The following is a 13081-nucleotide window of genomic DNA, read 5'->3' as shown; positions in this document are numbered from 1 at the left end:
AATTGCCTGTGACAGACTGTTACAGTGCGTTTTTTAACTGGTAGTGAGCTGTTACTTCAGGGTATATACAGGAATGAAAGAGTTAAATTTAATACCTTTTTAAGACTCTTTCCATACATTTTAAGACCTTATCGCCACTTTAAGTTCTAACTTGGTTACACAGGCAACACTTTGACTTACATTTACTATATATTGATTGTAAGACAGCACAACTAAACAGTCGTAGTTTGGGATAACTCCTTATCAATGCAACATAATTCAGAAGGGAACAAAGCCAAAGAGAGATAATTGAGTGATTAACCCAATTTAAGGTTAATAAAAAAGAGAAACCAAAACAAGAATTAGACCTATAAACAGAACAATTGACAAAACGTATTGAAGAGGGAAAATAAAGCTCCGAGCTGACAGGACAATGAGTTCACACAGTATATTCAAAAGACGTATTTGTAACATGAATCTCTGTCACTGTCTGCAAACCATAGCTCTTTTGTGGAACACTTCTCATGACAAACACCTGATTGGTCAGTTTACCTGTCATTACAGAGTGCTTGATTTGATGCATGGTAACCCACTAGTAATACCAAATACTTCAGAAGGAATTATTAATTTTTTGGATTCGTATTCTAAAGTGAATATCATGATAACTAGTAATGACTGAAAACCTCAATAGATTTTATTGACTTTAGTCATTACTAATGAATTGATCTTCACTTTAGGATATGGATCCAAATAATTAGTAATTCCCACGGAATTTGGTATACCCGAGTCATTACTACAATGATCTTCACTTCAGAAATAATTATACATTTTGCATTATTCACATTAATTAGAAACAAGTATATAGTAGTTCTTAGTAGTTCTCTGGGAGATATGAAAAGGTAGTAGTTACTGATTAGCTAACAGTGAACTACCATGTTCAACTGAGTGCTATTACTTACTGATTTGTATAGAGTTTCTTGTTAGTGAATAGTAATAACTAGAATACAAGAAGAAGCAAAAAAAAAAAAAGATTACCCTTTTAAGAATATGATGTTATAAACCAGTTTCCTGTGACAAAGCATAAAGATGACACTGAAACACCAAGTCTTCCTTTTGTTTGCTGATACATGGAATGCAGCCACTAACCCCATATAGATTAGAGCACCTTAAACCTCGGGTAACTTAAACAGCATAAATATAGTAAGTAAGTTGAGGCCAGATATGTGGCATTGCCAAAAACTCACCCCTTAAAGGAACACTCCACTTTTTTTGAAAATTGGCTCATTTTCCAACTCCCCCTAGAGTTAAACAATTGAGTTTTACCATTTTGGAATACATTCAGCCGATCATAGTTACATTGTGTACTAAGACTGACGGAAAATGAAAAGTTGTGATTTTCAACTTCTTGTCCAGGCCCTGGTCATCTCCAGGCTGGACTACTGCAATGCTCTTCTAGCCGGTCTTCCCTCATGCACAATCAAACCTTTACAAATGATTCAGAATGCAGCAGCACGACTGGTCTTCAACGAGCCCAAAAGGGCCCATGTCACACCTCTCTTTATCACCCTGCACTGGCTCCCAATTGCAGCTCGCATCAAATTCAAGACACTGATGCTTGCTTATAGAACAACCACAGGCTCAGCGCCCGCCTACCTCCACTCACTGCTACCAATCTACACTCCCTCCAGAACTCTGAGATCCGCCAGTGAGCGACGCCTCATTGTACCATCACAAAGAGGCACAAAATCACTTTCCAGAACATTCTCTTACACCGTTCCTGGCTGGTGGAATGATCTTCCCACCGCTATCCGGAATGCCAACTCCCTAACAACTTTCAAGCAACTTCTGAAAACCCATCTCTTTCGACACTACTTGACTTAAAAAAATTTTTAAAAAAATTCCTTTTCTACTCTTTTCCCTTTCTAGCTTGTACTTATTTGAACAAATGCCTGTTATGTGGTATTTTGAGCACTTCGTAGGTCGTTTTGCTTCTTTAGGACAAATCGCTTGATGTATTCCCCACCTGTAAGTCGCTTTGGATAAAAGCGTCTGCTAAATGAATAAATGTAAATGTAAATGTTCTAGGCTGATATGGCTAGGAACTATACTCTCATTCCGGCGTAATAATTAAGGAACTTTGCTGCCGTACTATGGGTGCAGCAGGCGCAATGATAATACGCAGCGCCTGGAAGTGACCGCCACTAAGTTTGTGTAGATGCAGAGTTGCAGCCGCCAGAGTTGACCTGGAGATCAGCTGAATGGATTTGAAAATGGTAAAACTCAACTGTTTAACTCTAGGGAAGTTGGAAAATGAGCCTATGTTTTTTTTAAAAAGTGGAGTGTTCCTTTAACTACTAATGAGACCATGCAGGACTTACAAATCTTTATGTTGGAATTCCAAGAGTGTCTGATTGGAAACTAAAATACCTATTGCAACAAAGGTAATTTTAATCATTGAGTCCTCATGACTGGTTGGTTGGGGAGGTAGGGTTTTCATAGCTAAAATTAATTCATTTAGATGAGTGGTCCTCAACCTAATCCTGGAGGGACCTTAGTACTGCATATCTCCCTCTGGCACACCTGATTCAGCTCTTGCAGTCTCTACTAATGAGATGAAAGAGGTGACAGATTAAGGAGACATACAAATGTGCATTACTAGAGGTCCTCCAGGAAACTGTTTAGAAGTACTGATTTAGAAAATAAAGCGTAATCCAGTCTGTTCAGTCATACCTGGTGAACACTGTTACATTATAAAAATTACACATTCACAATACATCACACTTAAACAACAACAAAAAAGAGGTGAAAAATATGAGCTGCACTGTATATGCTCACTACGTTTAAAATAATGATTAAAAATAATTGTTTTTTGCTTTGTCACTAAAGAAATCAGTGAAACACAGGCACATATTGAACAACAGTGGCACAAAATGTTTACAAAAAGTTTTAATGAAATTGTTTGATCTATTTCAAAGTCACTGGAGTGTCTGTCCAAGTAAACATTCTGTTTGATGTTGTTTTTTCTGTGTGCTTTTAACAACATGATGAATTCAGCACCATGGACAGTTACAGTTCTGCAAGCCTGTAAACTCACTCACAAGTGACAACTCACTGCACAAAGACAGATATGTTGTCAATCTGGACTTGAATATGACTACTGTGTGGACTCATCTGGTGACATAGAAGCTGGTTGCAAGTTGTGTAGCAAAACACTGTCTAACACTGTTTGTCTGTCTTTGTATTATCATTGGCAAGTAAGTTTGTGAACATGTTTGTCATTACTCATAAAATGTGGTCTTAATTTAACTCACAATTATAGACAAACCAAATCTGACTACAGCAATAACACACAATCAGTTGTAAATTTCACCTTTTTATTTTTACTTCACCCCATAAATCTGTTTTGGTTTACAAACATTAAGGTTATTCAGCATATAAACTGGCAAGACATGACCTGCTCTTCCTGTAAAATGTCTTGATAAATGTTTTAATTTATTGTACTAAACAGCATATTCTAGAGCATTCTAGATTTATAGGAGGCTTCTCTCTGGCTGCAACTGCATCTAGGACAGTAACCAGCAACTTCTTTAAGGGGCAAGATAACAACCTCTGGTACCAAGCCTGGGAGGGACAGGACTTCTCATTGCTAAACATGCAATTTCTGTCTTTTGGATTAATATTTCCAAATTATTGGAATGCTTTAAAGGAGCAGTCCACTTCTATAACAAAAATTGATGGATAATGAACTCACCCCTTGTTATCCAAGATGTTCATGTCTTTCTGTCTTCAGTCATGAAGAAATTATGTTTTTTGAGGGAAACATTTAAGGAGTTTTTACCATATAATGGACTGATATGGTGCCCCGATTTTAAACTTCCAAAATGCAGTTTAAATGTGGCTTCAAACATCTCAAAAGCACTTGTAAACGATCCCAACTGAGGAAGAAGGGTCTTATCTGTCATGAATCTGGCTGGTGACCTTCGGTCTACTGACCACCAGATACTCACCACTCTTGCACTTTAATTCACACAGACTGTTACACTACACCCTGGACTACACCTCCCATCACCCATCGTGCTTATTGCGGCAACACCTGTGGCCAATCAGATGCGCTATATAAGCCCTGGACTTTTCCCCTGTTACTCACCGAGTATTGTAGTGTTTTGGATTATTGTATCGCTTTGAGTTCCCGAGTTCCCTGTGTTTAGCTTTCTCGCCTGGCCATCTTGTTTCGTCTGTCTCGCCGCCTGCCTCTTGGAATTATTGCTTGTTTCACGGATTACCCATTCGCTTTGCCCCCCTGGTTACCTGTTTGCCACTGTTCTGACCCTGCCTGTTTTCATTATGTCTCTGTCTCGTCACAATAAAAGCTTGCATGTGGACCCGCTCGCCTCTCGTCTCCCTCCCTACGTTACATTATCTAGCGAATTGATCGGTTATTTTCATTTCAGTTTTTTTCCAGTTCATGACAGTTAGGGTATGTCAAAAAACTCCCATCTCATGTTCTCCCTCAACTTCGAAAATCGTATATTGCTGTTTTACCTTTTTTGTTAAGGGTGTTTGATCTTCTTTGCATGTTCACTTTCCAAAGACTGGGTCAGTACTTCTGCAGCGATGTAGGATGTTGATACCCTGTCTAGAGCCAGAATACACAGAGTTCAGGGAGAGCAAGACAAGATGAGCAGTTGAAAAAAGTATTTGAATTGTAGTTTCTTCCTCGGCTGGGATCGTTTAAACCGCATTTGGGATCTTTTGAAGCCACATTTAAACTGCCTTTAGGAAGTTCAATATTGGGGCACCATAACAGTCCATTATATGGGGAAAAATCCTGAAATGTTTAACTCAAAAAAACACAATTTCTTTACGGCTGAAGAAAAAAAGACATGAACATCTTGGATGACAAGGGGGTGACTACATTATCTGTAACTTTTTGTTCTGGAAGTGGACTTCTCCTTTAACAAAACTGCTGTTATTGTCTGTAAGTGTGGTACAGACCTTACCCTGGATGTTTAATTAAATCATAGGTGTGACGAAAGACACCAAACAGAATGCATAGTTGATATAAAAAACTGGATGACTAGTTATTTCTTACTGTTGAATTATCAGAAAAACAGAGGTGTTAATTATTGGGCCAAAAACCACATGTAATGGCCTTGAACACTGTCTAACGCTCAGTGGCTGCTCTGTCAATTCTTCACCATGAGTTAGGAACCTAGGTGTGCTATTTGATAGCAACCTTTTCTTTGAAAGCCACCTTTCAAGCATTTGTAAAACCGCATTTTTCCATCTCAAAAATATATTGAAATTACAAGCTATGCTCTCAATGTTGAATGCAGAAATGTTAATTCATGCGTTCATGATCTTAAGGTTAGGTTATTGTAATGCTGTTAATGTGTGGCTGTTCTGCACGCTTAATAAACAAACTCCACCAAAATGCAGCAGTTAGAGTTCTTACTAGAACCAGGAAGTATGAGCATAGACTCATTTTGTATTGTGGTCTCATTTACTTTTGACATGAGCATACATTAAGTGATCACTTCCTGCTGAGTGCACACTGTAGTCTGATATTCTGTCACAAATTACATGCTGGGACAGATAATGAACTCTAATCATCCATGTTTCACTTTGCACATTGGAATTTGTATGCTAGTTTAGTATAATTTATTAAAAGCAGGTGAAACAGTTTCACAGTTAGTTCTGCTTCCTAACTGGACAAATTGATTGAATTCTTGCGAAAAAAAACGCCTTTTAAAATGCTATGAGGTCTAATGTTTTATAAATGCACCCAAACGACATAGTAGATGTGCTACACACTTTTATTGATAGCTATTTTTAAAAATCCTATATATTTCACCAAGAAATAATCTCATTATCTCATTTGGCATATTTTTTATTTGTATTTTGTTTTTTAATTTAAATCTCTAGACATTTAATTTCAGTATTTGCGATGTTTGCGGGTGAATAAGACTTTTATTTTGGTGTGGCGATATGACGTCATAAGGCTGCATCCTGTACCCGCGTTTGTGATTCGGTTGATGAAAGGTTTGTGTTTTTAAACATTTAAACAAGTCTTTAAATGAATATAACCAGATCAAACAGTGTTATAGTATTTAAATTACTGTACAAAGTCACATTGAATATAACATTTTAACACTTGACTCGTGAGTAACAGAAAAAGTGCGTATTATTTTGCTCCCCATATTGTGAATGAGCAACATGCGGTCGCTGGCAAGAAGTGATGAGAGAAACGTCTAAATGTAACTAAATGAAAAAAAAAAAAAACTTCTCAGAACGATTCGTTTTATCGCGATCGAATCACTGCACACTGACGACATCTGCTGGTCAGAACAGTGTAAATGCAACGCAAACATAAGCATTGAATGTCAGCTTGGCACAAACCAATAACAAATGTTTTCATGCGAGTGTGATCATTTAAATATAAAAATAATTGTTCTATTAATTTGTAGTGCTATTTTTGAGTGTTTTTGGCTAGTCAGGGCATTTAAGGGCAATAGTTATCTCTCTGACAGACTTCTTACCAGTGTGCTGACTACTAAACTAGGGAGCTTATTGTGACACACTTGGAAATTTAGTTTGCATTAATATTCTTTCTGTTAATTATTCTCATCTTAAACATGCTAAATTGTCCAAATACAGAAAAACCCCTGGTGAAACAACTGAGATCCACGTGACACACTATTATAAAGATGGCATTTATTAAAGTGGAAATTGAAGACATAAAGATTGAAGAAACATTCACAGTGAAACAAGAAGATACTGAGGAACAAACAGGTTGGTTTTTCATTATCAAAACTCTTGTCATTTGATCTTTATTAAAATGTTGATCTCTACAGAAATGAATGATATTTTTAAAAATGCTACATAATTGTCTTAATTAGAGTGGTTTTGTTTGACATGGGGCAGGTTGCCACATGTGAACCATGTTTATATTTTAGGCATCAAAGCAAAAATTCCAAATCTATGTTATTTTTAAGGAACTGCTATAATAAATGGTTTAAATCAAACTGATGATCAGAAGTTGGAAACTGATGTAGGATGAGTGTTTCAGTAACACTTTAGAATAAGGTTCATTGGTTAACTACATTAGGTAACATAAACTAAGAATTAAGTTAATGTTAATTTCAGCATTTACTAGTGCATTATTAAAATCACAAGTTGTGTTTGTTAACAGTAGTCATTACACAGCTCTGTGGAATACTCAATTCTGATTGGTCAGTCATCAAATTCCAATGTATGTTATTCCCTGATAACAACCTGTAAAAACGAATAACACAGGCTCATCCAGGTAATTGCTTGCAGTCTGCACTTTTCGCTTGCTGGGAACATTTTTTCTTCGTTAAAACTTTGCGTTTGGCTGGCTAGTAAAATATTAAAACTCAACTGAATATTATGAGTACAATTATTTAATTATATCATCCTGGTATCGTGGACTTGCTCTCTCTTTCGTGAGAAAACGTTTTGGTGAAATAAGACTGCAGCGTATCCCTTAAATGTCCATCTAGTTTTAACTTGCCACTTGGTAGCAATGGCTTTCTTTACGGAAGCTTTGCGTTTAAATATTTCAACTCAGATCAATGTTTCGTGTCTAATTATTAAGCGGGATAATGTACATCCAGCCGGTTGTTATCGCAAAATAAACCCCTTCTGCTGATGAACCTGTCAAGCTTTATTCTGCGATAACAACCGGCTGGATGTACATTATCACGTACTTAATGCACTGTGACTTAACATGAACTAACAATGAACAACTGTATATTTATAAACTAACATTAACAAAGATTAATAAATGTATTGTTCATTGTTCGTTCATGTTAGGTCACAGTGCATTAAGTACGTGATAATGCACATCCAGGCTTTTGTTATCACAGAATAAAGCCCGACAGACTCAGCAAAAGGGGTTTATTTTGCAATAACAACCAGCTGGATGTACGTTATCCCGCTTATTACACAACTGCCTGCCACAAAAATAAATAATTAGACATTGATCTGAGTTGAAATATTTAAATGCAAAGCTTCCGTGAAGAAAGCCATTGCTACCAAGCGGAAAGTTAAAACTAGACGGATACGCTGCAGTCTTATTTCACCAAAACATTTTCTCACGAGAGAGAGAGCAAGTCCGCGATACCACGATGTTATAAGTAAATAATTTTACTCATAATATTGAATTGAGTTTTATTATTTTATTAGCCAGCCAAACGCAAAGATTCCACAAAGAAAAAATACATTAAACTAATGTTATAAAGTTACAACTTATTGTAAAGTGTTACCAGTGTTTCATCTCCTAAACTCCATGTTGCAGCACATGTGTGGGATATTCTTCACATTAAGACCCACAAAGTAAATGTGAGGAACAAACTCTTAGTGGATCTTTTGTAACGGAGAGACTTGCTTGTATATGATGTTTTGAATTGGCGCTGTATATTACTTATAGATCAGTAATACCATTGTCATAATGACAAATATATAGTTTTAATAAATTGATGCAAATACCGTTTAATGGCTGGTAAGAAATATTCTGTCCTGTACATATATACTAGTCCTTGGCAGGTGTTTTTGTACCCCGTCTACCCACCTGCAACTTGCTCACATTTGTTTTTAAAAAGCCTGGTTTCAGCTTCATTTTTGTAGTTTTATTTTGTAACTTCAGGCGAGTTACCAATCGCTGCTGGCTGAACTTTTTGTTTTAAGTTAGAGACGAGAAGAACATTTCTGAATGTTAGGTTCCACTTTTGATGTATGGGGAATATATATGATCAATTAGGCTCAAATATCACTTTACTAGCTATGTTTCCATTATGTTTCCAGAGACAAGTGATGGAAATGCCACATTTTGAAAAAATCCCTTAATTCGCAAAAAGGTTTTTATGCTCGCTTGAGGTGGTTTTTGACTTGTGCGAAAAAGGGTTAATGCAAATAATGTGAGATGGAAACACATTTGCCGTATTATATATTTCTCCATACGCATCAAATAAGTCATGTGGCTTGCACTATGGAATGGCAAAACCTGTCTACCAAGTGGACCGATCTCATTCCACAGCATCTGAAATGTTGTTATGGTCATTCTGAAATGCCTGAGCCAAGACTGTCGTCAAAATATTTCTGTATAATTGCCTCCCAGAACTGTCTTACATGACTGCATTCCCAAACAGCAGGTATCTAGCTCCAAAATAAAAGATCACATTTATTGTGTTTCGACTGCTTGCTCTGAGGCACAAGTAATTTACTATATATGAAAATTACTATATTCATTGAGTCTAGATTAGGGTTAGGGTTAAACTCTGCAGGACACTCTCCCTCCAGGACTGTTGCCCATCCCTGACCTAGATGTTTCCTTTTGAGGGAACTCAACGCTGTGGGGACGTCAAAACCAATTATACCATGGCGACCACTGCCTGCCTTTTTGTGGTTAGAATCAATCTAAAAACCTAGGCACTTAAAAACTCAAAGGCCTGAACCTTTAAGGATCATATTTGATATATCAGGCTTTTATGGTTCATATGGTATTATATATGAGAATATGGTGCTTCAAGGAGGGAAAAAAATATGATCAAAGCTCTTTTGTTTTTATTGTGGGTAGCAAAACATATAACGCAATGCTTTGTGCTAAACTAGAGTTAACTTTTATTTGTCTCTTTCATCCATAGACCTGATGCCACTAAAAGAGGAAAGTGAAGTGTTAAGTGAAATGGAAGAGAAACACCATGATTTTACAACTGAAGAAAAACCTTTAAATTGCTCACAGACTGAAAAGACTTCTTCAAAAAAAAGAGCTCGAAAGACAGATAATTCAAAAGAGAAGTGTTTTAAATGTGACGAGTGTGGAAAGAGTTTTCATGAAATGAAACGCCTTGACAGGCACAAAACAATTCACTCCGGAGAGAAGCCTTTCAAATGCCAGCAGTGTGAAAAGAGCTTCAGTCATAAAGCAAGTCTAACGGCTCACATGAAAATTCACACTGAAGAAAACGCGTACACCTGCAAACTGTGTGGGAAAATCTTCTCACAAAAAGGAAATCTTAACTACCACATGATGCTTCATACTGGAGAGAAACCTTACAAATGCCAACAATGTGGGAAGAGCTTCACACAAAAAGGAAATCTCAAGACTCACATGCTGATTCACACCGGAGAGAAGCCTTTTAAATGCCAGCAGTGTGGACAGAGCTTCAGTCATAAAGTAAGTCTCAAGACTCACATGAAAAGTCACACTGGAGAGAGTTCTTACATCTGCAATCTGTGTGGGAAAAGCTTCTCGCTAAAAGGGAATCTTAAGTATCACATGATCATTCACACTGGAGATAGGTCTTTCTTGTGCCATTACTGTGGAAAGAGTTTCAGACTTAAAGGAAGCCTTAACAGTCACATGAGGATTCACGATGGAGAGAAACCTTTCACGTGTCTTCGATGTAATAAGACTTTCAAAGATCGAAGAGACCTGAAATGTCATCTGCGAACTCATTCTGGTCAGATATTGGAGTGTTTCTCAGTGTGGTAAGAGGTTTAGAAAAAAAGAGCAATTTCAGAAATGACCTGCGCATTAGGAAGACGGTTTGATTTGATCAGTTTAATAAATTATTTATTTTTCCATCAAACTTACACATACACCTGAAAATTCACGCAGATGTGAGACCCTATTTGTGTGGGTATGTGTGTGTGAAAGGACTTTTAAACTGTTTGGACACTTCTGTGTGAAATCAAGGCTATGTTCACACCACAGCTGAATATGCACCACATCTAATCGTTTTGGTGAGGCTGTGTATATGGCATTTTAAATGCGGCCCATATCAGATACTTTTTTAAATTTATTTGTTTTCTAGTTTTTTCATCCTTTATATTTGGCTTTTTACTTTCTTTTGTTATGTACATATGAACACTTGTGGCCACAACTGACCATTGCACACAACATTGTAAACGACTGGTAGTTGAATTGTGAAGATTATAGTACATATTAACAGAATTTTCAGAATATCAAATCACTTGAATTCACTTAGATCATAGAAATTTTGTTTATCTAAACGTACCTAATGTGAATGGAAAAATGCAATTAAAAGAACCAAAAAAAAAAAAAACATATAAAGTATGACAAAGAAGACCAAATGGAGATGCTGAAAGACAAGTAAACCAGCCACCTTGGCTTGGCTGCATAAAACACCAAAACATAATTGACAAATAAACACATTTTCCCCTTTACTGTGAAATATGTCCATACCCCATAATGCCTGTACTTAGCTTAAGCATCTTTGGAAGCCATTACAGCCTTATTGAGCCTTTTCTGGTCCAATGTGACAAACCTACCACATTAGGTTTTCAGCCATTCTCCTTTCCAAATCCTTACAAGTTCTGTCAGGTCAGATGGGGACTGTCAGCCATTTTCATATCTCTCCAGACATATTCAATTGGACTCCAGTTAAACTCATGGACATTCACAGTTAACAGAGACATTCACACCCTAAGCCTCTCTTGCATTCCCTAGGCTGTGTACTTCAGGTAATTTTCCTGCTGGAAGGCAAACCTTTGAAGTCCTGAGGACTTTCCTCAAGGATATCTCAGTATTTTTCTGCATTACATTGACCAGTCCTCTTGTCTCTGATGATAAAAACACCCCCCAGTTCTGTAATGCCTCTCACATGTGGCACCAGTTTAATTTAGTAGATTTTTCTCACAAGTCCTGTAAGGTGAGTTTAAGAGTGTCAGTCTGAAGAGAGATGTTGGATAGAATTTCTTACTGTATGTACACACGTACTGTATGTATTGCACAAAAAAAGTAATAAAGTAAATGTATTAACAAAACTTATTGAGTATTAAACAACTACTAAATGAATACCATGAATGGACAGGAAAAATAAAGTGCATAAGCTGCATAGGAAATATGTGACTAAGTTTGGTTTTGCTCTGGCAATGTTATGTTATGCTGTGGAAAGATAAGCTGTTGTTCCTCATAAATTAATAACTTTGTACTATGTTAAACAAATGAATAAAAAAATTATTAGCAATAAACATCTAATGCAAAATAGAAGTCATATACTGACAAATGCATCAATGTCAAGGTCCTTTAAAGAGTTTTGAGTTACTGAACCTTTTAGATTGTGTCGGCTTAAAGGCAGGGTGATTTGGTTCAAAAAGTCTCTTTACATCACAATAGCAATCATTAATTTAAGCGGTCTAAATGTATGTATATGTATGTCTGTGGAAGGCGTAGGACCATAAAATGTTCTATAAATCCATTATGCTATTGCAGACCAAGCGAGAATGGAAGGCGCTGCTGCATCACAAATTAGGGAACTTTCAAAACATTGCATTTGAGCTGGACAAGCAAGTGAAGGAGCCTGTGTAGCTCGACAGTGAGCACTACATTGAGCAAATTAAAAAGGTCAGGTCAGACTTTGACGAACGGTTTAATAACTTTGCTTTACTTGAGCCAATCACTACATTCATGTGCTTTCAATTTGGTGATGGACATTTTTGAAACTTTCCTGCTGAAGAAAATTATTCAAATTTTGGCCCAGTTTATGTATTACCACTGGTCTGCTGTGAAATGTAAATCCATCTGACATTTTTTCTTTAAAATAAGCATTTTTATCAGGCTCTTATGTATAGATTTGTACCCAAGTATATATTGTGGGGGCCAGAAGGAAGCATGGCACTCACAATGCAGTACATCACCTTCAGCACCATGGAGAGCACCAGCAGATGAGGACACAAGGTCAGGGTACCCAGTATTGTTCAGGACCAGGGATAGCTCCTCCAACACAGCCTCAGCTGCAAGCTGTTGGGTCAGTTAGCAGACACATAAAAGAGAACAAAGAGGCTGCAGTAAAGAAAGCTGGGGAGGTGAGCACACACAGGGTGTTGGCTGTTTCAGAGCCCAGGCATTGAACTGGTTCTACCCCAACAAAGCTCTTGAGGAGTGGATGTGAGAAGACTGAACCACCGTGACTAATACTGCATCTCTTCTGTCTCCTTTCTGGATGTAATTTGCATGAGAAAGAAGAAATACCTGAGTTACAGTTGTTTCCTATTGCCCCCACCCCCACCTTTGAAAAATAAAGAAAATTTAGCTTGACTGAAATTCTGACTTGTG

The 13081-nt window shown here is 37.1% G+C and overlaps 1 protein-coding gene across 1 annotated transcript in view; it reads left to right on the top strand.

Annotated features, from left to right (window-relative positions):
* The window catches only part of LOC127164542 (zinc finger protein 160-like), a 115800-nt gene that overhangs the window by 96302 nt on the left and 6417 nt on the right, over positions 1 to 13081 (top strand). Inside the window, exon 4 of the mRNA XM_051108524.1 lies at positions 9645 to 10492. Coding sequence (XP_050964481.1) covers positions 9645 to 10492 — 848 coding nt within the window. The remainder of the gene's footprint in view (positions 1 to 9644; positions 10493 to 13081) is intronic.

Source organism: Labeo rohita, chromosome 4 (genome assembly GCF_022985175.1).
Source record: "Labeo rohita strain BAU-BD-2019 chromosome 4, IGBB_LRoh.1.0, whole genome shotgun sequence".
Lineage (NCBI taxonomy): Eukaryota > Metazoa > Chordata > Actinopteri > Cypriniformes > Cyprinidae > Labeo > Labeo rohita.
The sequence above is the reverse complement of the archived record's forward strand: the minus strand, read 5'-3'. Positions and strand labels throughout refer to the sequence as shown.